The following is a 26,366-nucleotide window of genomic DNA, read 5'->3' on the forward strand; positions in this document are numbered from 1 at the left end:
GTCGACCCACGTGCAAGACAGAAGAAAGAGACCCGCATGACGGCAAAGCTGCGCCAACGCCAACACTGACGACGCCACACAAAACACAGCGACGAGACGATTGTCCAACCTTTGACCGTCAAGTCCGCGCTGGAGTGCACGGAACCGGCATCATTGCTGACTTGGCATGAGTAGACCCCGCTCTGGGTGACGCCCACGGAGTAGAGCTCCAGGAAGCAGGAGAGCCCCTCCAGCCCCATGAGACAAGTGGGCCCCGTCATCAGCTCCAAATCATCCTTGAACCACTTGACACTGAAGGGCGGCGTCCCCTTGAACGTCCCTTTGAAACGCACGGTTGCATTGGGTACGGTCGCCTGGGACTCTGGCAGGGTGACAAAGCTCGGGGGTTCTGCACATAAGCAAACGGAGCAGGCTCTCAAAGCGGTCCTCAAGTTGAGGATCAAGGTAGCAATCCAAAAGCGGGTTTAACCTTTGACTTTTAACGTTGCGACGCACTGGCAGCTTCCCGCAGAGTTGCTGAGTTTGCAGGAGTAGGAACCTGCATCTAAAACCTCTAAGTGCTCGATCTCCATGCTCACAGAGTTCTCTTGCTGAATCAGTTTGTGTTTGACGCCGCTGGAGATCTTGGTGCCGTCTTTCTGCCATTCTACGGAGACGGGAATGGAGCCAGATATCTTGCAAACCATCTGGACAAAAGAGCCCAGAATCTCCCGCATGTCTCGGAGGGGTTTGATGAAGCTCGGCGGGACGACTTGTTCTGTAGCCAGGAGAACAAACGCAAAGTGATGATCCGGTTCAGATGTCAGGGTGTTCTTCATTCACCATCCTCTTCACACCAACCTGACACAACCACTTTGACCGTGCAACTGCAGCTGCTGATGTGGTTGGACACCTCGAACACATAGTCTCCTTCGTCCTCTCTCTGCACTGACTTAATCTTCAGGCTGCTGATGTTGTTCTCAAAGCTCAGCTTGTGTTGCCTGATAGACTGAAGCTCCTTGCCCTCCTTTAGCCAGCGCACTTTGAGCTCTGGTGAGCCAGTTACCTTACAGTCCAGACTGACCGGATCTCCAGACGTCACCTTCACCAACTCAGGTTTCTCTGAGATCTGAGGAGGTTCTGCAAGTCAGTAAAGTCACAAAGTTACGGTAGGTCCAGCATCAGACCAGGATCGCAAAGGAGAGGTCGGTCGGTGAAGGGTGAGCACCTTGGACGGCCAGGGTGGCGACACACCTATCCTGGCCGGCGTCATTCACGGCCTGGCAAGTGTAAGACCCGCTGTGACCCGCTTCACACTCCGGGATCCTGAGCGTGGCCACATTGTTCTCAAATGTTCTCTCAATCTTTGGATCGTCCAAAATCCAGTTCCCGTCCTTTTGCCATTGTACAGAAATGGTCGGAGAGCCGTCCGCCACGCACTCAAAAACCACCTTCTTACCCACAACGCAAGTGGCATTTTGCATTCTTTTGGTAAAGGTTGGTGGTTCTGTTTCAGAAAAACGGATATTAATTCTGTCCGTCGACGAGAACCTGAGAACATTTCAACTCTAAACGGACCAACCTTTGAGGCTCAGCGCGGCCTTACAACTGCAACTTCCGACCTCATTGGCGACAGTGCACTGGTATTCCCCAACATCGCCGGTGTCACATTTGTTTATCTCCAGGCCCACCGTGTCGTTGACCAGGGAGAGGGCGTGTTTAGCACTGGCTTTCAGCTCCTTGCCGTCTTTGTGCCACGTGATCTCAAAGGGAGCGGTGCCGGCGAGTTGACAGTTCAGCCAGGCACCGCAGCCCGTCACAACGCTAGCCGGCGTCAGCTCTCGCAGAAACACGGGCGGCTCTGACGTCGGGAAACAACACAGTCATCCTCTCAGGACTTGCAACCCTACAGCAGCCACTGAGACGTGCGACTGAACTGACCTTTGACCTGCAGTTCCATGCTGCAGCTCTCGCTTCCCGCTTCATTGCGAGCTTCGCAGAAGTACATTCCACTGTCATTGACGGTGGTTCCGCACAACTCCAGGGTGGCCGAGGAGTTGACGAAGGCCATCTGGTGGCGATTGTCGGGGCTGATCTCGGAGCCCTCCCTGAACCAGTAGACGTCTATCTCGGGTGTGCCGCTCACTTGGCACTCAAACATTTGAGTCTGACCCGGTCGGATCACAGACAAGCGCGCTGGCGTACGTGTGAACTTTGGCGGTTCTGTGAGGGGAAGCAATCACAGGCATGTGTGTCAGAGAGACCTCAAAAGGAAGACTTGAGTTTGCCTTTCAACCCTACAAATCTCACGTTTGTCAACTTTGGTCTATCACCTAAGACTTTTAAGTCTTGTGAACAATCGGTTCACCTATGCATTTGAACATAAAACAATTCAAGGAGCCACGGCAGCACTCGTGGTCCTGGTGGGTCCTCTGTTGTCAATATTTTAGAACTTTGGCTGCTTCTTTTTTATTTAAATGACTGACACAACGTGTGAACCGACGGACGGAAGAGGAAGTAGCTCTGGTGAGAAACCTTTGACAAAGAGGGTGGCCTGGCAGGAGACGGAGCCCACGTCGTTGTGAACCTCACAGACATAGTCACCGGAGTCTGAAGTCTTAACAAAGAAGAGATCCAAAGAAGTCGATGCATTGTCCTTTGTCACCAGGCAGTCGGCGCTGGACAAGATCTCTTTCTGGTTCTGAAACCATTTTATGGTCAGTGGTGGCGTGCCTGAGACCAAAGCACTGAAATGGACCTTTGAGCCGGGCAGAACATCGATAGATTCTGGCGGTTCGATAATGCAGGGAGGCTCTGGAAAAGTAGAGAATCCATAGTTGTGAACCGGCTCGGCGTGGTTCTAAAACTGCCCCAGGCAAAAGAGACTCAAACCTTTGACAAACAAGGTGCCCGAGCACTGGGCGCTTCCCGCCTTGTTCTTAGCGATGCAGGCATAGCTTCCGCTATCTTTGCTGTCCAGATTGGAGATTTCCAGGAAAGCCACATTCTCAAAGAAGGTGCACTTGTGTTTGTCGTCCGTCTGGATCCGTTTTTCGTTTTTGTACCACTGGATGCTGAGGGGCAGGGAGCCCGACACCACACACTCTAGATGTGCAAAGGAGCCTTTGATACCTTCGCTTTGCTCCAGCTTCCTCGTGAATGCCGGCGCAACGATTTGATCTGATGTGGAGAAAACAAAGAGGTTAGGAATAGGGCGCGCATCCAGGCCGAACCCCGTGTTAAGAGATCTCGCACGCATGTTGTCAACGGACCCAAAATGGTGAGCGTCGCCTTGCAAGAACTCCGACCGACATCGTTGGAGACCTCCAAGGTGTAGTCGCCGTCATCACTTTTGTCTGTTTTATTGATTTTTAGCACAGAGCTGGAGTCTGTGCTTTGTACTTTGTATCTGTGGCCGGAGACCAGCTCATTGCCGGCCTTCAGCCAGCGCACCTTCAGTGGCTTGGTGCCCGAGAACCTGGCCGCCAAGGTAGCCAGATCCCCCTGAGTGACACTGATGGACTTTGCCTCCTCTGTGACCTTAGCCGGTTCTAAGACGTGAAGAACAATAAGTCAGCAAAGTTTCCACAGACTCAGAGACGCTACATCGGAGCAGATGAAGAGCTCTTATGACCGCGCTGCCACCAAGAGACGCCGGAGTCAGTTTTTGAACTGCCCTCCACTTGTTAGGAACTAGGCACGAACAGACTGTAGGGGTCCACATAACACAAACACAACTTAGAAATTGACTCTGATCCTCGCTGGCTAACTAGCTGATTCACTTCAGTCTACAGGTACGTACGTGATATTGCACCAGGGACCTTCTCGACACATTGACCAATATTTATAGATACTCGCGTGGCACAATTTTCCATCATTTCAAATTCTATATTTACACGTGCTGCACCCAAAAAGTTCCAGGACTGATTTGAAATCGAAACGACAAACTTGAAACTTCCCATTGTCCTCGTTGAAGTCAATCCCCTGGAATCTAACACACTTACGCCTACATGCACTCCAGGGAGGAATTGTCACAGCTCTCTTGGATGTCTTCCCCGTTTTCAAAACCTTGATAACACACATGAGCTTGGGAAAGAGGCAAAATGATCAGATGGCGCCAGGTCAGGTGAGTCGGGAGGTAAAGTCGGACGGCAATGTTCTTTTGAGCAAGGAGCTGTAGGGTGGTCATTGTGACCTGGTGCGTCATGAGTATGTCATACTGAAGCAATGACAAGTTGCCCTGCCGCAACGCCTACGTTGAGCCACGTTGGAGGGGAGAACTCCATTTGAGTTGAAAAGAAATCCTTTCTGACACCAGTCCTGGAACTTTTCTGAGACACCTTTGGGGACAATCAAATGCTGGGGCAAGCGAGTATATCACAAATAATAATATGAGGAGGTAACTACACATATAAATGGTTTTCAAAGTCACAACTAAATGAGTTTGCCAATGCTGGATGTGGTCTGGCGAACCCGGTTGGAGGTGCATTGACTGCTTGAGGTTCAGGCAAGAGTTTGGATGTGGAGGACTACTGACCTTTCACGGTCAGAACGGCAGAGCAGGTCTGACTCCCCGCCTGATTCTGAGCGTGACATGAGAATTTGCCGCCATGCTTGCTGTGAAGCTCGGTGATCTGCAGCACGGCAGTCTGGTGCTCATACCGAATCTGAACATTTTCGGCCTCTTTCAGCTCATAGTTGTCTTTGAGCCAGGTGACGGCTATGGGCTCCGAGCCCTTCAGGGTGCACTGCAAAGACACTTGGCTGCCAACTAAGCCACTGACATTCTCCAGCTTTTTCAAAAACGAAGGAGGTTCTACAACAGAATTAATCATCATGCCTTGTGTTAGATCATTAAAAAAAAACAAAAAAAAACAAGTTCTCAAGTAAAATGACAATGGAGTGTCAAAGCAGAATAAGCAAAGATATTCAAAAGAGTGTCTGACAGGTAGCTTGCACGACAGGGGCAGTAAAAGTTTTGATCCTGTGCACAAAGTCGACGCGAGATCATCTGAACTGACCTTTAAGAGTGACTTGACATTCACAAGCGGCCTTCCCCACTTCGTTCTCCACCGCACACTGGTACGAGCCCACGTCTCCAACCTCCAAAGCCAGCACCTGAAGGGCCACTAGGTCCTGCTCCACAGTGATCCTGTGTCTCTTGTCGTTCCTCACCAGCTTGGTGTTTTTGTAAAAGGACACAGTGAATGGAGCCGAACCAGAGACTTGGGCCTCCAGAATCATTTCAGAACCCTTCACCACATCCTTGGGCTCCAAGAAGCGAGCGAACACCGGGGGCTCTACAGAAGAACACAACGGAGCAGCCAACATGTTCAATCGAACTGCGCAAAACACACTACCAGAACTGGTGTTGGCTTACTCCTGCGTCATCAGAGCACCTCAATTGCCTGTAAATTTCCCCAGTGTGGGACAAATAAAGGATATCTTATCTTATCTTAACACCCTAAAAGTCTGTCCGGAACGGCGGGTAAAGTGCTACCGCAAAGAGGACGAACCTTTGACCGTGACCGTGCTACCGCAAGAGTCGCTGCCAGCGTCGCTGGTAGCGATGCACACGTAGTCTCCGCTGTCCTCAACAGCGCAATTGACTATCTCCAGAGAGGCCACCAAATCCACGGAGGTCACTGTGTATTTAGGACCATGGCTGATCTCCATGCCATCCTTCAGCCACCTAAAACCTATGACAGGACTGCCCGTCACTTTGCACTGCAACTTGACTGGGCTGCCGCTGACCACCAGCCTGGTGGCCTCGGGCTTCATCACAAAGGCAGGAGGTTCTGAGAGAAGAGGTGAATGGGGATTAGGACTCAGGCTAGCGTGAAACAGGGATGTTCGCGCGTACGACGGCGGGCACCTTTTACAAAGAGGACTGCGGTGCAGTCCACCTTGCCGGCGTCATTGGACACCTGGCACGTATATTTAGCGGAGTCGCCGGGCTTAACGGAGGAAAGCTCCAGAGTGCTCACGGAGGCTTCTTTCTTGATGAAACAAGAGCCTCCACTGCTCATTTCCCTGTCTTCCCTGAACCACTTCACAGACAGAGGAGGGGTTCCAGTGAAAGCAGTCTGAAGGCAAACTGTCGTTCCAGGTACAACATCCTGGTCGTCGGGTGTCGCTGTGAACACCGGCGGCTCTGGAGGCCACAAGCGAGACGGAAAAATGCACTTTACATTCGCATCGAACCAATAACAAGACAGCGCAAGACACAATCACACCTTTGACGTAAAGTATGCCGCTGGTTTCTTTCATGCCGGCCGAGTTGGTGGCTCTGCATTTATAAACGCCAGAGTCGGATTTCTCCAGCTGGCCGATGCCTAGTGTGGCAGAGCTCTCCTTGAATTCCAGCCGGAATCTGGCTCCGGACTCAATTTCCCGTTCATCTTTGAACCAAGCGACGGCGATGGGCTGGGACCCGGACACTTTACACTCCAGTGAGACGTCGCTGCCGATGTTACCATCGACCCGTTTTAGGACCTTGGTGAAGTGCGGTGGCATTATGCGGTCTGCATGTCGAGGAGAAGGTATTGCGGGTGTTAGTGGTCATAAGAAGAAGGAAAAACTGACCGCTCTCCATCAAAGTCCCTCACACACAATCACACTGAAGAGGTTACGGCAAAGCAAACCTAGAACTGTCACAGAGCACGTGCACTGGTCTTTCCCAACTTTGTTGGTGAGCTCCATCTTGTACACGGACGTGTCCCCCTTTTCTGCGTTGAGAATCTTCAAGGAGACAACATTGTCCTTCTGGCTCATCTTATATTTACGCCCACTGATCATCTCCTTGCCATCTCTGAACCATTTGACTTTAAGGTCTGGGCTTCCGGAAACGGTGCACTCCAGCGTGGCCGAATCACCTGCCGTCACGCTGATGGACTCTGCTGGTTCTACAATTCTGGCGGGTTCTGAGATAAGATTGGCACATGATGAGAGACGTTCAGCACTTCCAACTGAGAAGACAAGAAGAACAAAGGAGACTGTGCGGGGGATGTCATCTGACCGTGGACTGTCAGAGCAGCTTCACATTTCTGTTGCCCGGCTTCGTTCTCGGCATGGCACAGGTATTTGCCGGCGTGGCTGCTGGACACGACTGCTATGGACAAGCTCGCTACGTTGTTCTCAAACGACATGGTGACGTTTGGATCGTCGTTTCTCAGTATTTCAGAGTCTTTCATCCACTTGACCGCGATGGGGGCCGACCCCTTGACGGTTCCCTGAAGCTTCAATGCATTTCCCAGCACCGCGGTCACACTTTCGACCCTCTTTGCGAAGGTCGGTGGCTCTACAGAAAGATCAAAGCCACCGGGAGCTAAGCGAGAGGCCAGAGAGTGAAGGTCAACAGACGTTATTGTTTTACCAACCTTTAAGCTTGGCTAAGCCCTTGGTGGTGACTTTGCCCACAGCGTTGGAAACGACACACTGATATTCTCCCATATCTGTACTTTCAAAGGACTGGATCTCCAGCCTCAACACGGGCTCTTGGGAGATGACCTTGTATTTGTGGTCACCGCGGATGGTCCTCTTATTTTTGGACCAAGTGATTTCAAAGGGCGCACTTCCTGCGACTTCGCACTCCAGCACAGCGCTGGCGCCCTTCACCGCCTCCACCATCTGCAGCTCTTTCTTAATGGATGGCGGCTCTGTTATCAGAACAAGTCGAGAGCATAAGTACAATGTTCCCCCTCTGCATTGCAGGTCATCCTGCACACCGCTGCTATATCATGGATCCTTTTTATTTGATTCATTTATTTTTGGGGGGTGTTGGTTTGTTTTACAGTGTACGGGCAAGTGCCAATTTTGAGTTGCACGGCTTCGCTGCGGTGCCACTTTGCGCCATAACATGCCAGGCAGCAACGAGCTCGACCGGAGGAGATGCGGCATGAACAGCAAGAAGTCCCAACTCATGACCCCCAACACGATACACACATACAGGGGCGTGTATTAACATACATAATACACGCCCCTGACTATTGCTCTGAGATCTCTTTGTATGTGTTGCTGTTCTGTTAACAGGTTAACATTGATGCTAATTTGTCATTTTAGGATGAAGGGGTTACCAGACCGAATCATTTTGTTTGCTTTGAAAATTTAGATGTGCAAAATGCGCACTGCTTAAGTATGTTGTCGTGTTTTATGCGCCAGTGTTATAGCGAAAAATAAGCAGCATGGATGGCCTCTAATGGTGACAGGTCTGGAACATCTCCCCGGTGATCAATGGGGGCTCACTGAAGAGGTCCACGCAGATGCAACCGCAAAAGAAATGGCGACGAAGGCGATGTCTCGGACAAACCTTTGACGGCCACGGCCGCATTGCAGCTCTCGCTGCCGGCATTGTTTGACACCTCACAGGTGTAGCGGCCGCTGTCAGTGACGAGGACGTTGGTGATCTCCAAAGTGGCTGTGCCATTTGTGAAAGACATTTTGTGTTTGTCTCCAGGGCTCAGCTCTCGCTCATTCCAGAACCAGTGGATGTGGAGCTCTGGGGAACCTTTCATGGTGCAATGCAAGCGAGCAGCTATCCCTTGCTTCCACGTGACACTCGGATCCATTTTCTTGACAAAGCGAGGAGGCTCTGCGGGGAGTGGTTGTTTTCAAAACATTTGTTCGGGGAGAAGAAGCAATGCAAAGTGGGAGCGTTGGCTAACAAGTCGGTCAAGTCTTACCTTGAACTGTCACCAGAGCCTCGCAGGAGGAGCTCCCGGCCTCGTTGGAGGCGGTGCACACATACGTGCCAGAGTCCTTCACTTTGGACTTGGCAATTTCGAGAACCGCCACCTTGTCATCAAAGGACTGCTTACACTCTAGGCTCTGGTGGACCTTTTTACCATCCCGGGTCCAGATGACCGTCACACCAGTGTCCTCATTCACCTGGCACTCCAGCCTCAGCATCTCGTGAATGGCGGCGGACACTGGCTCAAAGGTCTTCACGAATTTGGGCTTGTTGATGACTTGGAGTTCTGTGCTAAAAGTAGCGGCGCCAACGCTGTTGGACGCCTTGCATAGGTACACTCCCTGATGGCCGGGCTCAAGATTGGAGATTTGCAGGGAGTACTTGTTCTTGTCGCACCTCATAGCATAGTGGTCTGAGGGTGAGATGGCGATGTTGTCTTTGTGCCAGACCACCTCTATGGGTGCCGAGCCAGTGAGCGAGCACTGGAACACGGCCGTTTTTCCCACATAAGATGTCACGGGCTCTGGTTCTGATACAAAAATCGGCGGGTACATTTCTACGGAAAGCAGGTAGAAAATATCTTAGAAAGCGCAAGCACGAAAACCAGACCTGGCAGCTCACCACTGTAAGAGGCCATTTCTGTCTTGACTACATTTATAGGTCCAAGGTTGCCCCCCACCCCCCCAAAAAAAAGAAAAAAAATCACACCCAGATTTTTTTTTCTTTTCTTTCACAGTTTCACAGCATAAGGAAGCTTGCAACAGGAAGACTTACCAGTGACTGCCAGAGAGGCGCTGCAACTGGCGACGCCGTGCTGGTTGGTGGCCTTGCAGCTGAATTCTCCACTGTCGGCTTTGACAGGGTTCAAGACTTCCAGGCAAGATCCATCGTCCCGGGTGATGATGCGGTACTTCTTGCTTTGCTTGATCTCCACACCGGACTTGTACCACTTGAAGGTCACGCTGGGGGCCTCCTCGATCTCGCACTCAAATATGGCACGGCTGCCGACGTTTATCTCCAGAGGGGCGATTCTCTGCTTAAAGATGGGTGGCACTGAGGCGCACATGGACAAAGAAGAAGATGAATGTCAGTAAACTCATGGCTGGATAGATTTCATGGAGAACACAGACAGACAGAAGGGAGACAGATGGTGGATGTTATTTCATTCTCTGAAAAGAAAACGGGTAGCATGAACACATGCCCTGGAATTGTGAAACCGGATTTCAGGTGGTTTTCCTTGGGCTTGGGTTCAGGCTACCGATGGAAAAAAAAAAGGAGGTTGAAGTCTTGAAAGCATGCAGACACGTGGAGAATGGACCAAGACAGACCATGAAGGTGGCCTGAAAGCCAGCACCAGGCACCCAGTGAGTGCTGCTTCTGATCTTCAGACAGTTAAGTGCAAAAATACGAGATGAGGTGAGTTGAGTGAAATGGGAACATTTGAAAGACAAATGAAACACATGTGCGTGAATTATAAGGGACTCTCACGGAATGAAACGACAAAGGAAATGGATGAAATGGCAAGGGATGAAAAAATGGAACATGGATTTTTCTTGAAGTCAAACCTCTTGAGACCACTGTGAGTCTGGAAGATGTTGTTGCTCGGCCAGCTTCATTCTCAGCCTCACAAACATATTCTCCTTCGTGTTTCTCCTTGACAACTTTTCTGATAACTAGCGAGTGCGTGTCGAGCTCCGTGAAACACTTGAACTCATTGCCAGATTGCAGCAGTTGCCCATTGAGGAACCACTTGACCTGGGTGACATATTTGATGCTAGCCCTCAGCGTTACGGCCGTGTCCTCCTCAACCGTTACATCTTCTAGATTGGCAACTATCAGGGGACGCTCTTTCGGTCCTGGGCTAGGGACTGAAATCTCCTGTTTGAAAACCTGCTCCGTCCTATCCTCCACGATGCTAACGCCCTCAACCTTTACATCTTCCAGACTGGCAACTATCAGGGGACGCTCCCTCGGTTCTGGGCTAGGGACTGAAATCTCCTCTTTGAAAACCCGCTCCGTCCTATCCTCCACGATGCTAACGCCCTCAACCTTTACATCTTCCAGACTGGCAACTATCAGGGGACGCTCCCTCGGTTCTGGGCTAGGGACTGAAATCTCCTCTTTGAAAACCTGCTCCATCCTATCCTCCACGACGCTAACGCCCTGAGCCTGTTCGGAGGGAGCTGAGGTGGGAGGCAGGGTAGCGGTAAGCACCGCGGTCCCTTCGGCTTTGCGTTGGCTCTTTACTGCTGACTTCACCTCCTGTCTGGACACCACCGCCGACTGCTCAAAAGCCACATGGGCCTCGGTAGAAACTTGGACCTGCGATGAAAAGGACTGGGCCCCCCTCGCTTCCATGGATTCCTGGACTACAACCTGCTGTTGAGCTGAGGCGCACTCCAGCGCCATTTTGGACTCGTTCCTGAGGGTTGCTGCTTGAGATTCAACGGCAGTAAAGTCCACCGAGCTCTCTGCCACACTCACCGTCTGCACAATGGAGGAACTGACTTGTTTCGAGCGGGCCGAAGAGACCTGCGCCCTCTGAGGCTTGTCTAGCTGCATGGTGCCGGGCTGATCTAAAGTCAGAACGTGAGCCTCCTGGTGTACCATGGAATGGAAAGCTGCCTGAAGCTCACTTCTGAGGTCAGCTGTGCGAGGATATTCACCCTGGAAAGCCAATGTGATTTCCAAAGGTGTGCCTGTTGATGTGATCAGGTACGTAAACAGTGTGTACCTGGGTTCTCTCTGAACTTTGACTTCCTGTACTTCGGCCGCCTGGAGCCCTCCGACGACATCAGCCAGCAACACGGGTTGCTCACATGCTACCGCAGACTGAAGAGCATTCCTGAGCTGACGACGTATGCTGACACTGGATGCTTTTGGCATCTGAAGCACAAACATGATCTCTTTGGGAAGAGTTGTGCTGTCTTTGGACTCTGACGCAAGCAGAGACAGCTGGGCCTGCTTCGCAGCTGTGACTCTAGCGGACTCGGGTTTGATAATCTCTCGAGAGAGGAGCTCGCCCGTTAGGACTTGCTTCTCATCCATCATTATCGACTGCCTAACCGACTGGCCTTCCTGGATCTGGACTGCAAAGTCCTGCTCTGCCGCTTGGAGGATTTCACTGCTCTCAGTGCATATCTCCTTCTCCTCAACCTGGACAGGCTCTGCGGGGACCTTTGGCTCTACGGCGGTCTCGCAGGTGACTTGGTCCACAGCCACCAGGCTCTCCGTATGTCCCGCCTCAATCGCCTGACTCTCCGCTACACTGGTGAGGTGCATCACATTCCAACGATCCTCCTTCTGCACCAGCGCTCGCTGCTGCTTAGCATCAGAAGTGACTGGCATCTCCTTGGGCAGTTGAATGGGCTGAAAAGACAGCTGGAGGATGTTCTGAGGCCTGGGCTCAGTTCGAAGTTGAGACTGAACTCCAGTCACAGACAAATCTAGCTCTGAGTGCTGATCTGCAGTCAGCTGAAGTTTCTCCTCAGAGATAGCTGTGTGACTACGAACCTTTTCGGCTTTCTGTGTAGCTGTCTGGTGTTCGGGCTTCTCAGTCACAAGAATATCTTCTTTGGGAAGCACATCAACAGTCTGGCTTGACTGGAGATGAAGCAGGGAGGGGGACTCCTTACTCGGCTGAACAGCAACAGTACTCGTCCTGGTCTCAAACGCAGACGTGCCCTCACAAACCACTGTCATCTGCTCATCCTGGCTGACTGAGTGCAACACAGCAGGACTTTTCCTGGTCCCCGCCTGCTCTGCGTTGGGTTTCTCGCAAGTGAAACTGGTTTCAGAGGGGAGCAGGTTTTGATCGGTGATGACCTGCAAGTGTAACAGCTGCTCCCCTTCTAACTGGGACTGAATGGATCTGGCGCTGTCCAGAGACGGCAATTGCTGGGAGGACTCGGCCCGGAGCGGGTACTTTTCCTCCGCAGATACACTGACTTTCATCATGCGGTCCTTACACAGGAGGGCTGTCTCCTCTGCTGGTGTCTGCACGGGGAAGTCCGTCTCTTTGGCCAGAGTGTGTTTGGATTCACTTACTGAGGCCAGAACGAGGCGATGTTGCTCTTGCTTGACAGAAGTCTTAACGGCAGAGTCGGCTGTCGCTAGCTCGGCGGTGTGACCCTCTGGAAGAGCATACTTCTCTGCAGATTGGGCGGAGTACAGGATTTTAACCCCCTCTTTCACCTTGTAACCTTTCTCTTCCTGTGCCCCAGAAAGCTCTTGGGACTGTTCTTTCATAACCGCCATCTGTGATTCCACCTGATGCCCGCTAACTAGATGCCTGGGCTCCGATCTCGGCTTGACCGACGCGGCCTTTCTGTCAGCCAGCGGCTTGGTGCTGGTGGTCGAAAGAGGGGTAAGCTCCTCGGCGACAGCCGACATCACATGCGACCTCTCCTCCCTACTTGCCTGGAGCTCAATCACCTCGGGGCTCTGAATGCGGTCACAGTGCTGCTCTGTGAGGCCCTGACTCTCCTCAATAGATGATGTGAAAGCAGCCATGTGAAGCTGCTTTTGAGGAACAGCTGAAACTTGGGCCGGGCGGGTGGACACCTCGGAAACTCTCTCCTCTACCTCGAGACACTGAAGCACTGCTGCCTGATGGGTCAGCTTCTCGCGGTGAATGGTGGCGGCAGAGATATCCAGCTCCGTGAGGGAGCCCACTTGCTCGCTGGGAATAACCCGCCGGTCTTCAGTCCCGATTGTATACACCATCTGATCCGAGCTGACCCCATCCTGGCCTGGGAGGCTGACCTGGTAAAGGCGAGACTCCGTAGCCTGTTCTGTCTTGGAAACTTTATAACTTTTTTTCTGGACCTCAACCTGCTGTTTGTGAGACACAGAACGAGATTCCCGGAGCACAACCAGCTCCGCTCCACTAGATGCCTCCCCAAACTGGTTAGAAGCTTTACATGTGTACATGCCACTGTCTTCCTGTGTGACATCCTTGACGGTAATAAAGCCAGACCCGTCTGGATTAGTGGTAACGGCACGCTTGGGACTAGACTGGATCTCAACCGTACCTTTGAACCACTGGACTTTGGGGACCGGATCCCCAACAACTTGGTAATGAAAACGAACCTCTGTCCCTGCTGAGCAGCTCACGGGTTGGATCTGCGTTAAGAAGGTGGGAGGTTTGCCCGTGTACTGAAACATTTTCTCGACCCACTTCTCTGCCTGGCTAAGGTCTTCCTTTTTCACCTCCAGGTATGTGGAGCACGTGGTCTGGCCAAACCTGTTGGAGGCGGTGCAGGAATACTCGCCTTGGTGCTCCGATGTGACGCGATTGATAATTAAGGTAAACTCTTCCTTCTCCTCGACAAGCTTATAAACGGAAGAACTCTTGATCGTTTTCCCATCGCGAGACCACTGAACGGTGGGCTTTGGGATGCCAGACACTTTGACACTAAAGGTGGCGCTCTCTCCGGCGATCGCTGCCACTGACGAGAGCTGGGTGAGGAACACCGGCTTTTCCTTTTTCTTCTCTATGGCGGAAGAGTAACGTTTGGGCTCTGGCATGAGTTCAAGTGTTTTTGTTTTGTGAGGCAACTCGACACCGGTGTAGTAGGTCTCCTCTTGCTCCTCCACGGTGGTGACGGTGGTGAGAGAACGTTCTGTCGGAAAACATCGAGCAAGACCGATAAGAAAAATAGTCATCTCAGCCAGACAGAAAGAGGGCAAAATGCATCCTGCCACAAGAGAAATATTGTCACGCCATTCTTTCCATGGGGTAGATTTAAGTTGAGGACTAAGATTTTTGTCAAGGCCCTGTCCCCAAACTGACAAAATAGGACTACTAGTACCTTTTTCCATCAGTGTTTATCTTTCTTTGGCAGTCTTAGTTGTTTTTTTATTTCTCATCTTCTTTGTATAAGAGGAGGGAGACTAGCACGACAAAAATCTCATTACACAGTGCTACCGTTATGTTTTCACTGACAACCATCTTGAATAGCACAAAACATTCTTGAAATATTTGTGGCATTCTCCATACAAGTCAGAGTATCCGGATTTTGGAGAAGAAAAAAAAAAAAAAAAGTCAAATTCTGTACAAAGCTTTCCAAGGAAAAGATCAGGATGTTGTTGGTGAGAGAGGTCAAATTTGGAGTACCTCTGAATGGCTGACTTTTGTCATGTTCTTTTTATGAGGCACGAAAGTTAATTCAGAGTTTTGGAGGATCTATGGACACCCGCCCATCCATTTTCGAATCCGCTTCTCGTCATGAGAGTCGCCGGCGTATCGTAACCCTGAACCGGTTGGGGGTGGGGGGGCGGGGGGGTTGTAATGGTGGTGGTGGTAGCAGTAGGTGTCGTCTTAGATAGCGTAAGTGATAAGGGTGCCGGTGGTAGCAGGAGTGGTAGCATTAGCTTCATCAAACTGCCTGACTGGTTCTAGCTTCATTTAACATCCAAATCACATAAGCATTGGTGACGTGCCCCCAAGACAAAGGCCTTATCACGGCTCACATATAATCCCTCACTCAGGATTATCTGTGGAGACCTCTGAGGGCCATTGCCGACTTTCATTGGAAGCGGTGAATTGGGGTTCCAAATCAGCCCGATTAGCCCAAAGCGCGTTGCATACTGGCCGTAACGTGGGCCGCAAGAATCAGCGGGTTCTCTCTCATCACTCCGTGCTTCAGTTATTAACGCATGACATTCACACATTTGACAAGTTACGTGCTTTTCTGTGAGACCACAGGAAAAAAAACAAAAAACAAAAGACTGATTGCGGTTCAACTTTTATTGTATAAACTCTAAGACAAACAACACATTTGTACATGTCAAAGATCTCTGTTGTGTTCACAAAACCAAAAAGATGAGGGCATATTTACAAATCCAGAAGCACTCTGTGACCTTTTGAGAAGCATCGCGGGGGGCCGGACGACAAACCACGCAAGCATCTCACATACATCTACGAGTCAACAATGGTCTGTCACCGGGGAACAAAAAAAAAAAAAAAGCATTTTTCTTGAACTGTTTTAGAACTACAACCCAATAAAATGCAAGGAACGCATCGTGTTTGGGTTTTGAGAAGACAAGTGACTTTTCCAGTCCACTTTCTCTCCTGTTTTCAATGACTTTGGCCTTACAGCAAATCTCAAGCAGCTTCTTTTTTTTTAAATCCTCAACACGACGACAAGAATGACAAATTTTTGGGTGAGAGTCCTAAACTAATTTACCTTAACAGCCCAAAACTAAAGAGAAGTAAGCAGGCAACTTGAAGAACTCCTGATGTGTGTAAAGCTTCTAACTATTGTTATTATTATTATTATTATTATGTTATTCTGGATATCCGATCAAGTTCAACAACACCGAATGGACTCTTGTTGGTTGTCCAAAACGTTTCACCTTTAATCCGAGCGACTTCATCGCTACTTCACTGAACACGCTTGAGAGTCTCCCCTGGTGAGGCGTCTGGTGGGTGCGGTCATACGAGGGCGGTTGTTGTTGCCAAGTGTGGCTAGTGAACGGACGTCTCGTCAAATGATTCATTAGTGGCCACTTCTCAATTGGAATCTTGGATTCTTTTTTTTCGTTTTCTTTCATGTTAAGGATACAACGATATGTCGAGCTGTACTTGTAACCCTTTTCTAGTCAAGTGGTATCCTTTATGGTCATGGAGAAGAGTTGAGGGGAGATGGGGTGGGGCACGATATTTTCTTATTCCTGGGGTGGTTGGCATCACAGAAAATAAACGAGAACCACTGGTTTCGGAAAACAGTAAGTGGCGACATCATTTGAAAGGAATTCCAAAGTTATGGACAGAGAGGACCGCTGGTTTCAAGGAGAGTGTGAAAGAGGCCATCTATGTCAAACTGCAAAGAGCCTTACTAAACAGAGGAAGACCCCTTCCGGTTACGAGGTAAAACGTCTTCAACAACCAAGAGTTCAACTGCTTCGCTTCAACCTATCGGACCGAGAATCTGCACAAACACATTTCTCTAAAAGACCTTCAGCAGCGCTGAAGTTTCGATCCATCCGGCTGCGTTCTGGATCAAGCATCGGTATTCGCCAGCGTCGCCCTGGCTGGCGTTGGTAATGAGAAGGTTAAAGTGGCCTGCGTTTTTTTCCTGAATGATGTGCCTGCTGTCGGTGATGCGCTCCCCATCTTTGTACCACTCAGCTGTGGGCTTTGGCTTCCCACTAACCAGACATTGCAGGATGACCGGCGCACCAACGGAGGCAGTCACATCCGTCAAGGGAATGACACACCTCGGGGCCATCTCGGTCACCTGGAACTCAAAGCTACACAAGTCGGTGGACTTTCCCTTGAAATCCACCTTGTCCTCTTTGGCGGACTCGGCAAACACGTCAAAGTTGATGCTCATGTACCGGTCTTCGCTCATCTCCCCATCCGCGTTGGCCACCAGCCGGACGGCACGCTGAGACTCATCGGCCTCCCGCTGAAACTCAAACTCAAGTTCAATCTCTGACATCTGTCCGCCGTCCGCCGCTGAGTTTCCGACGAGCAAGTCAAACTTCTGTGGCTGGACTATGGCGCTGCCAAGAGACACGGCTGTCAGCTCCCTGCCTCTGGTCAGTCCAGAGTATTCCTTGGTGCTGAGCAGCACCAGCGAGGCTCTGCACAGTGTTTCGCCGACAACATTGACAGCGCTGCAAGTGTACATGCCGCCGTCCTGCGCCGCAACGTTACAGATCTTCAGGAAATGGTTGTCACCGTCGGATGAGTGCAGGTACCGTCTGTCGTTGGGAGGAATTTTTTTGTCCCCTTTGAACCAGGACACGACGGGAGACGGAATTCCCATCAGCGAACATTCAAACATGACGGTGGAACCCTGTGAGCTTTGCACGTCACAGATGGGATTGATAAACCGTGGCGGCATCTCGGTCACCTCAAAAGCTATTTTCAGATTTTCGTGCTCCTGGGTTACAAAGCCCACGGTGCCCTCCTCGTAAATACTCGGAATGACATCCAGGGATACAATCATGCTCTTGCTATCGGCTGTGTACTCGGGAATGGTGATGATCTTCACCCGTTTCTCAAATTCCTTCACCTGACTTTCATCCAGTTCCACCTCCAACAAGATCTCCTGGGGAGAAGGTGAGCGAGAAGAGTCATCCTTCTCCACATCAAACTCCATCACGTGCTGATGGGTAACTGCGGGCGGGGCGCGCGTGAGCCTCGCTTCCTGCGACACCACGACCACGAAGGCAACGCTTCGGGCCTCGCCAACATCATTGACGGCGTGGCAGATGTATTCTCCCTGGTCAGCTTTGGTGACAGGGCGAATCGTGAGAGAGATGCTGTCACCATCTCGCTCCATAAGGATCCGCTTGTCAGCCAACAGCCGGCTTTTGTTGCAGAACCATTGCACCTCAGGCGATGGGAGGCCAAATACCTCAGCAAGAAAGGTCAGAGAGTCATTTTCAAAGACTCTTTTCTTAGTGAGAGGTTTAAGGAAGGCAGGCGGGATTCCGTGCACCTTCTCCTGATGGGAGGCGGGACTAAAAGAGCCGCTCCTCCCGGAAAGCAACCACGGCTCATCTACATTTACCTCAGCTGGTACACTCGCCGTGCCCTTATCCACAGGAGACGCGAAGAACTGGACGGGTGAGAAAAACCCGTCCCTGGGGTCTGACAAGGGTCTCGTTTGTGTGGGGGAGCATGGAAACTCTGGAGGGGTCTCAAAACCGCCTGCTGTATCAGAACTAGGAGTATGGAAGGAATTGGGAGAATTAGGGGTATGGAAGGAATTGGGAGAACTCAAGGTGTGGAAGGAACTCGGAGACTTGGGTGTATGGAAAGTCGGCTGTGAGACCTCTGTGGATGAGCGTGGTGTGGAGAAGCTCTCAGTGACCTCTCCTACCTCCTCACTAACTGTGCTGCCGATCTCTATCGACATCTCAGACTCGGGGGAGAGTGGCCGTCCCCAGTCTGTCGGAGGGTTGTAATAGTCAAACACTGCACCAAAAGTCACCTCTTCTTCCTCCATGATGCCAAATGCAGCTCCCCCTGCTTGTCCACCCTCAGAGGTTCTAGAACAATGGCTCTTGGATGTGACATGTTCGGGACCCCCAACATTTGGTTGCGCAACGAGTGATTCCAGATTTTCCACAACATCAAGTTCATCGGGACCTTTCTCGGTCCCGACTGCATCGGCAGCAGTTAATTGCACTGCCGGCATCAGACTGACCTGGGAAGCCGGCCCACTGAAAAACACACCGCTATCCAACGATGGCTCAGGGAGAGAAACGCTCTCCACCTCCAACTGCCCGCTGCTACCTGTCTTAACCTCTTGCATCGGGTCTCTCACAACATCAGTGGATTTCTCCTCGACGACATAACCCTGCACCTCTGCAACGCCTTCAGACTTCAAGGCTTCACTTGGTTTTTCAGACTTTGGTGATTCGGGCAATCTTGGAGAGTTCTCTGCTTGGTCGGTTGGATCTAGGGTCTTGAATGAAACTTTATCAGACTGGTATGGAACGAAGCCGCCAGTTTTGTCGAACCCGTGCGCCTTTTTCTCCTCGCCTACCACCCTTACTTGGCCTTCTGTCAGGGGTTGTGGAACGTGAGCTGATTTTTGGGGTGTTGGCCAGTCAAGCTCCAAAGACTCGCGTTCTCCCTCCACAAATTGTTTGACGGCTACCTCCTCGATGTTTGCGGCTACCGGACTGGTTTCGAAGACTTTCTCCATCGAGGTGGCTGAAGAAACAGTTAGGGATAGGCATGGCAAGTGGGTTACCACCAAAGGATCAGTAGGGACACTGCCATGGTCAGGTGTGACTGGGTGCTCCTGTATTTCATCACGAGGACTGGTCACTGCAGGTCTGAACTCCACAGGGGAAAGTAGTTCCTCTCGCTGCTTCTGAAATGAAGTAGGAGCCGAGTTTGACTCAAAGGCTTGTTTAATCTGACACACTTTTATCACAGCAGCTGACTGTTGCAGCCCACATCCAGAGATAAGTGGGGGCTCCCTGTATCCACCCGATGTGGATTTCGATGGCACCTGGTGCGAGGGGTGTTTCTTCTTTGTCTCCATGACACCTTTGTCTTCGATGAAGCCAACAAGCTTTACATCTTGACAGAACACATCACAGGTGCACGACACCTCCCCCACCTTATTTTTTGCGACACATTTGTACACGCCGACATCAGTCCGAGTAAAAGAGCTAACGTAAAGCTTGTGTACCAGACCATCAACTTCTGCCCTGTATTTTCCTGCCGTCGTTTCGAGAAGAATATCGTTGCAAAACCATGTGACCTCCGGCGGGGAAGGTTCAGCCGTGACAACACATTCCAACATGGCCGTCTGACCCTCTGGGCAGTTGAGGCTCTCCAACGCTTTGACCACACGAGGAATTTGAGCAAGAGCATCGAGGGAGGAAATAAATTTGTGCTCGCCAGTCTGACTGATTCGCCAGTCTGAAGTCAACTCGGGGCAGTCCTGAGGTCGACTTTCACCGCACTCCTCCATCCTCGCGGGGTCATGGGTGGAGGCGTCAATTCTGATGTCCACAGGAGGTGAATGATCCGCATCTGAGGTACTGAGGTACTGCTGGATGAATGTTTCACTGCAAGCTTCTCCTTGACTGTCGTGAGGTTTCGCTCCCCTCCCAAACTCCCCTGCAAATGCCTCCTGTGAGAGAATCTTTTTTTCTGAGAGCTCCACATCAGCACAGCAGATTGCCTTTCCATGTTTGTTACTGATGACGCACTCGTACGTCCCTTCATGGTTTGCGGTCGGATAGAAGATGGTCAGCGTTGACTTGTCAGACTTTACTGTGATGTCATAGTCGGGGTTGTGGACCAATGCGTGTCCATCCCTGAGCCACGTGACTTGAGGCAGAGGGTCACCTCGAAACTGGCAGCTCAACTCTGACATCTCACCGACTCCAACTTGAAGTGAGGAGATTTCTTTTACAAACATCGGATAACAACCCTCAGCACTTGGTTCCTGGGGCATCACGGATGCTGGAGTTGGGTTAGCACCCAAGGAAATGTCCTGCTCGTGGCTTCTCATCTTGATCTTTGCTACAGTCCCGTGTTCCGACAACACCTTATGGCTTTCATCTTTGACTGTTGAGAACTTCTTGCTGACTTGTTTTCCCACAGCCACCAGATCGGCGTGTGGTTTCTCCTGGCTGTTTTCCACAAATGTTCCCATGCTCCTCTCCTGGTTCCTGGATGCTGACGAAGGATACGCCTCCTTCGTCAGCATGTGTTCAGACTCAATTCTCTGAGGACAGTGTGATGGGGAATGTCTGCCAACTAATGACTCTTCATGAGTACCCAGCAATGGGGAGCAAAGTCTACAGCTTACTGGAAAGACAACGGCAGGTGGTGAGGGTGAATATCTTTGAAACGGTGAAACATCACCAGCATCTTCTTTTGTCTCAGTCATGGATTCCACCTGCTTTGGTACAAGTGGATGCTGAGGATCTGATGGTGTAGCTGGCTTATAATCAACATGGTGAAGAATTGAATGGGTCACGCGAGCTTCGGCTCCATCCGCAGTCAGATGCACCTCATTTTGTCCAGAAATGGGTGAAGGTCTCGTTGGAGCCTCCATATGTGGAAGAGAGACGTCATCAGGTAAGGATTTAGCCGGTAAATCAAAAGCCCAGTCAGACTCCAGGTCAGCTACTCCCCCTGGTTTGACCACATCTGGTGGCCATCGAAGAAGATGCTGGGCCTGAGCCGCTTCTTCACTGACTAAGTACTCATTGTCCCTCTGCAGTCTGACCTCACGGCCCTCGGTCGCCAACACGCCAACAGGCGAACACGGCCTACCCTCACCCTGTGGATTGGGGTCTGAATGACTCATGAACTTCTCCTCCGACGTTCTTCCAAAGGAGGATTTCTTTCCGGGGACCGTCTCGTGTGGCCGAAGAGGTTCTAGGGCGACCATTCTGTTCACTCCTCTTCCTTCCTCGGTGCTCCTCTCTGGCTGAATAGGGGGATGGGCATGTGTCCGCTCACAGTCCGGCTTATTGACCTCTTCTTGTTCAATCAGAACATCTTGCTGCCATTTCATGATGCGCTGAGCCAGGGCTTCCTCTTCACTTACAAACTGCTCACACTTCTTCAGCTCGGAGATATTTTCCATTGACAGCTGAAGTTCTTGCTCCTTACTCGTTTTCTCAAACAAAAACTTTTCCTCTACATCTTCGGCCTTGGAGGGCAATTTCATTTGTCCATGCAGTACAGATAGAGTTTCCAGTCCCCTTGGCTGCCTTTTCCCTCTGGGTTTCAGTGCGGGAGGAGTTTCTGCTTCAGTGGACTTTTGTGTTCGCTCCATCGCAGGCTGATTTAGCTTTGCTCGATATGGGTCGCTCTTATTGTCAATGTAAACCGGTCCTCCTGATTCCATGTAGGGTATTTCCTCGGGCTTAGACGGTACGGTTGCAGGTTGAGAGGGTTCCTCCTGCGTTATGCTTTGCGGCCAATTCCTGATTTGTGGAGCCAGGTGTTTTTCCTGACACTCACTCTGTTCAGCTTCCAGGTTTTTCTCATCCTGCGCCCTCAAGCACTCTCCAGACCATTTGTCCTCGGCTGGCTCGATCATTTTTGCTGGCTCTTCTCTACCTTTAGTTTTAGGCTGCGTCTCTGATCGCTCTGTGACTCCGGGATATGCCTGTGGCTGCACAAGCAGGTCCGTGTCTTCCATTTCCTCTGCCTTGACTTCTACTTGAGGGGATTTATTGGTTGAAGGTGTGGCAGATTTCGGATCAGTTCCCTTACACTTCAATCTAGGATATTGGCGGAAACATGGGGGGGTGGCTTTGGTCTCTTCGGGAGTGACCTGTCTTACCTCCTCCTGGGTGTAAATGTGTTCTTCGGGCTCCATAGATGGCATCTCCCTGGGCTTTGGCATGCCAGTTTCAGATTCAGATTGAAATCTTCCATCTTCTGACTCCATATCCGGTGTAGCTTTTGGCAATGGCAGGCCAGCTCGCAGTTGAGATGTTTCCTCCTCTGCCATACCTTGCTGCCACTTCATGATCCGCAGTGCCAGGAGTTTTCCCTCACAATCCATGCGCTCAGCTTCTAGGCTCCTCACATACTGTTCCCTCAAGGACTCTCCGCACCGCTTGTTCTCAGCTGGCTCAACTCTCATTAGAGCCTTCCCTCGAGGTTTAGTTTTAAGGCGTCGCTCCGTTTGTGCTTTGACTTCAGGCGACAACAGTCCGTCGTCTTCTATGTCCTCTGGTCGGACGTCTATTTCCAATACATTGTGGGTTGAAAGTACTGCAGCGGCTTGGGTTTCTCCAGGAGCTACCACTCTGACGTCTCTCTGGCTGTAGGTGTGCTCTTTTGGCGTTGCGTACAATACTTCTTCAGGCTTTGGCCGGCCAGTCTCAGGTTGAGAAGCTTTCTTTTGTGTGATTTGCTGAACTTGCTGCTGCTTCCCAGTGCCTCGGGCCAGGGGTTTCTCCTCACATTCAACGTGCTCAGCTCTCAATCTCTTTTCATACTGTGACTCTCCAGCATATTTGTCCCTGGGTGGCACAACTATTTTTGCTCCCTCTCCTCTCTCTTTAGTTTTAAGGTGTGGCTGAGTTTGTACTTTGTCTTCGAGCGAAGTCTGTGGCCCCGTAAACAATTCCTCATTTTCTATTTCAACTGCTCTGTCTTCCAATTTTGGCAAATTCCGCATTAAAACTGTTGCAACCTCAGGATGGGTCTCCTGGGCCTTCATTCTGGGAGATTTGAGGAAAGGCAACATGGCTTTGGGCTCCAAAAGAGTTATTTCTCTTGCTTCCTGCTGGGTGTAAATGTGCTCTTTGGGCTCAGTGTATGGTGTCTCTCTGGATTCAGATTCAAATGCTTCGGCTTCTGACATCCAACTGCCCTTCCTAATCTGAAGGGATACACCCTTTCCCTCATGTACCACTTGACCATCCAGACTCTGACATGAGACTTTTTGGGACGGTTCGTTACTTACTGTTGTTGCAACCTGTTCCCATTCTTCAGGTGGGACGCGGTTCATATCAGACTCGACCAAATTGAGGTTTTGAGATTCTGACAGTGAAAAATCATCTTCAGCATGCTCGGTCACTGCCAATTCTGCGATGGCAGTGATTGAGCAAGGTTCCCCAGAGGCTAATGGTTTGGAGAATTGTGGGGTTTTAGGGAGATACGGGGGTTCATGGTGGTATGGGTTTTCAAGGAGGTATGTCGTCTCCGGGCATTCCTTGTGGTATGTGGGTTGAGGGTGGTGTGGGGGGTCCAAGTGGCATGTGGGTTTAGGATGGAATGGGATTTTAGGGCGGTACTGGGATTCCGGGTTGTCTGGGGTTTCCTCATAGTATGTGGAGTCAGAGTGGTGTGAGGGTTCGTGGCGGGATGTGGGCTCAGGCTGGCATGGTGATTCCGCGTGCCTTGGGATTTTGGGGAGGTATGTGGGTTCAGGGAGGTTCGGGTCCACCTCCTCTGTCTGACACTCCACTTCGAAGTTGCTGACCCTGATTTGAAGCTCACTCATTTCTGCCTGAACCTGATCAAAATCTCCAGATTTGTTTTGTTCATCTTTATCAGCACACGATTCTGTCCGGCTCTGACCTTGTGGGACCACCACATCAACCAGCTCACCTCTCATGATGCTCATGGCTTTGCTTCTAGACTGAGGCTCAAATGAATGTCTCACTTGAGCCCGAGAGGTCTCCTGGCTCACCTCCGAGCCTCGACACTCACCCAGACCTTCGCCCAATTCAAACGCTCGCTTAAAATGCTCAACGTTCACCCTGACTCGCTCCGCGTAATCCGGATAGCTCAAATCACTGGCTACCGACTCGCAGTCAATTTCGGAGGAAGACATGGTGGAGATAGAAAGCCTCTTTCTCTGGCGGACAGCTTTTTGCAGCGTGCTGAGTTTAGTTCTAACCTCATTGTGAAGACTCTCGGTGTCACTAAACCTTTCGCTGTAGCGGTCACTGCATCGGTCGCTAAACTTGTCACTGAAGCGAGTTCCGGTGCGCCGGTCACAGTAGATGTCACTCAATCTGTCGTGAAGGCGATCGGACCGACTAAACATGGGCTGTGGGGACGGGGCGCGTTCTGAGGCCGTCTCCAAACCCTTAGACTCCTTGAGAGACTCTTTCTCATGCAAATAAGAAGTTGAGTGAAAGAAAACGGTACGCACCAGAGCGCTCTTGGACCGAGTTTGCCGCTGGCGGACCTTGGACATCTTGTCAAATGGAGATCCTACATATCTGAGGTCCACTCTAATCTTCCGGCCCTTCCTCTGCTCAGCCATATTGGCTACACTCTTGCGGACTTCCGCGGAGCGACGGACAAAGCCTAGGCAGTTGGCCGAGTGCTCTTCCCTCAGCGAGACCAGAAGAGAGGCCGTGGATTCAGCAGAACCTTCCGAGTTTATTGCCATGACCTTGTAACTGCCAGAATCCTTTTCCCCGACGCTATCGATGAGCAAGCTGCTTGTGTGTACGTGCATTGCGCTCTCTGTGCAGATCCTACGCCTGCATGCTTTGGGTACAGACCTATTGTTATGAAACCAGAGAATAGTGGGTGGAGGGCAAGCCAGAAGTTTACACTTGAACACAAGCGGCTCCCCCTCCAGGACAGACCGGAACTTGATTTTTTGGGTGAAGGACGGCTTCATGTTGTCGGTCGGGGAGCTGATGGAGGAGGTCCTGCCGGGGCAGGGCTTGGCGGAGACCATAGCATGGTCCAGGAAGTCCTCGGTGCCGGAGAAAGCTCCTCCGAGCAACCGGGTTGCTTCCAAGGAGCCCGGCTCTGCGGAGAGAACGCAAGGACTAAGGCGGCGGCATAAAAACCCACAGATATTATTGGAATGAATGATTCATTAATGGGAAAAAAATTGAATGCATGCGATCACACTGCAAGAAGAAATAATTGCACTCACCATATTTGTTCGAATAAACGCAAGACTTGATTCTTTTTATTAGAAACCTGCAGGAAGATTTGATCCTTCTTCTGTGGAAATTTCTTGAAGACAAATTATTACTTGGGAGACTTTAAAAAAGCAAAATTCAGAGTGGGGCTGCTCGGAAAAATAAATCAATAAATAAATCACTTTCGGGTGGAGTACTTCTTACCTGACTTGCAGACAGGAGAATAAACGCCCTTTCTAGTCCTTGACAGCAAAAGGAATGAAACGCTCGCACGAAATGTCCCAAAGCAAAGCGTCAGCATAGCGACTGAAGCGCTAAATTTGGTGAGAAGGCGTTTATTCGAACTAATATAGTTTGACTGGGGTTATGATGACTGCAAACCACAGGAGTCACATCATCGCTATCTGCAAGCCAGCATAAGAAATGTCCATTTCGGTTCAAATCAACCTTGATGGTGAACGTCAGATCTGAGATCTACCCAGGAAACAAAAACAAAACAAAAAAAAACCCAAACTTTTCTTCTCGCAAGAAACTTCATGCCATGAAAGGAACCGCTGGATGCAAATAGACACGAGTCGTCCGGACGGAACCACCACCATTTTTTCGCGGCACGATACATGCAAAGTACAACGGGAACATTTAGAACATTTCGTACTCTGCTCGGTGTCTGCGGAGGCGGCCTCAAAGCCGCCCGACCGCCCGCAGAGTGCCTTCAGAGTGAAAGAGGGATCGATCTAGCTATCATGTAACTGGGAACAGATGATGAGGACCACCTTACCTTTCACCTCCTGCTTAATGGTGGTCTCGATCTCCTCTCGCTCTTGAGTCACTGGGGACAAAAGAGACT

The 26,366-nt window shown here is 50.8% G+C and overlaps 1 protein-coding gene across 1 annotated transcript in view; it reads right to left on the reverse strand.

The window, feature by feature from the left end:
- The window catches only part of LOC109530038 (titin-like), a 213,785-nt gene that overhangs the window by 143,203 nt on the left and 44,216 nt on the right, over positions 1 to 26,366 (reverse strand). The window contains 2 exon segments of the mRNA XM_019893583.1: positions 9,443 to 9,721; positions 26,298 to 26,348. Coding sequence (XP_019749142.1) covers positions 9,443 to 9,721; positions 26,298 to 26,348 — 330 coding nt within the window.

The sequence above is a fragment of the Hippocampus comes genome, unplaced genomic scaffold, assembly GCF_001891065.2.
Source record: "Hippocampus comes isolate QL1 unplaced genomic scaffold, H_comes_QL1_v1.1 scaffold189, whole genome shotgun sequence".
Taxonomy (NCBI): Eukaryota; Metazoa; Chordata; class Actinopteri; order Syngnathiformes; family Syngnathidae; genus Hippocampus; species Hippocampus comes.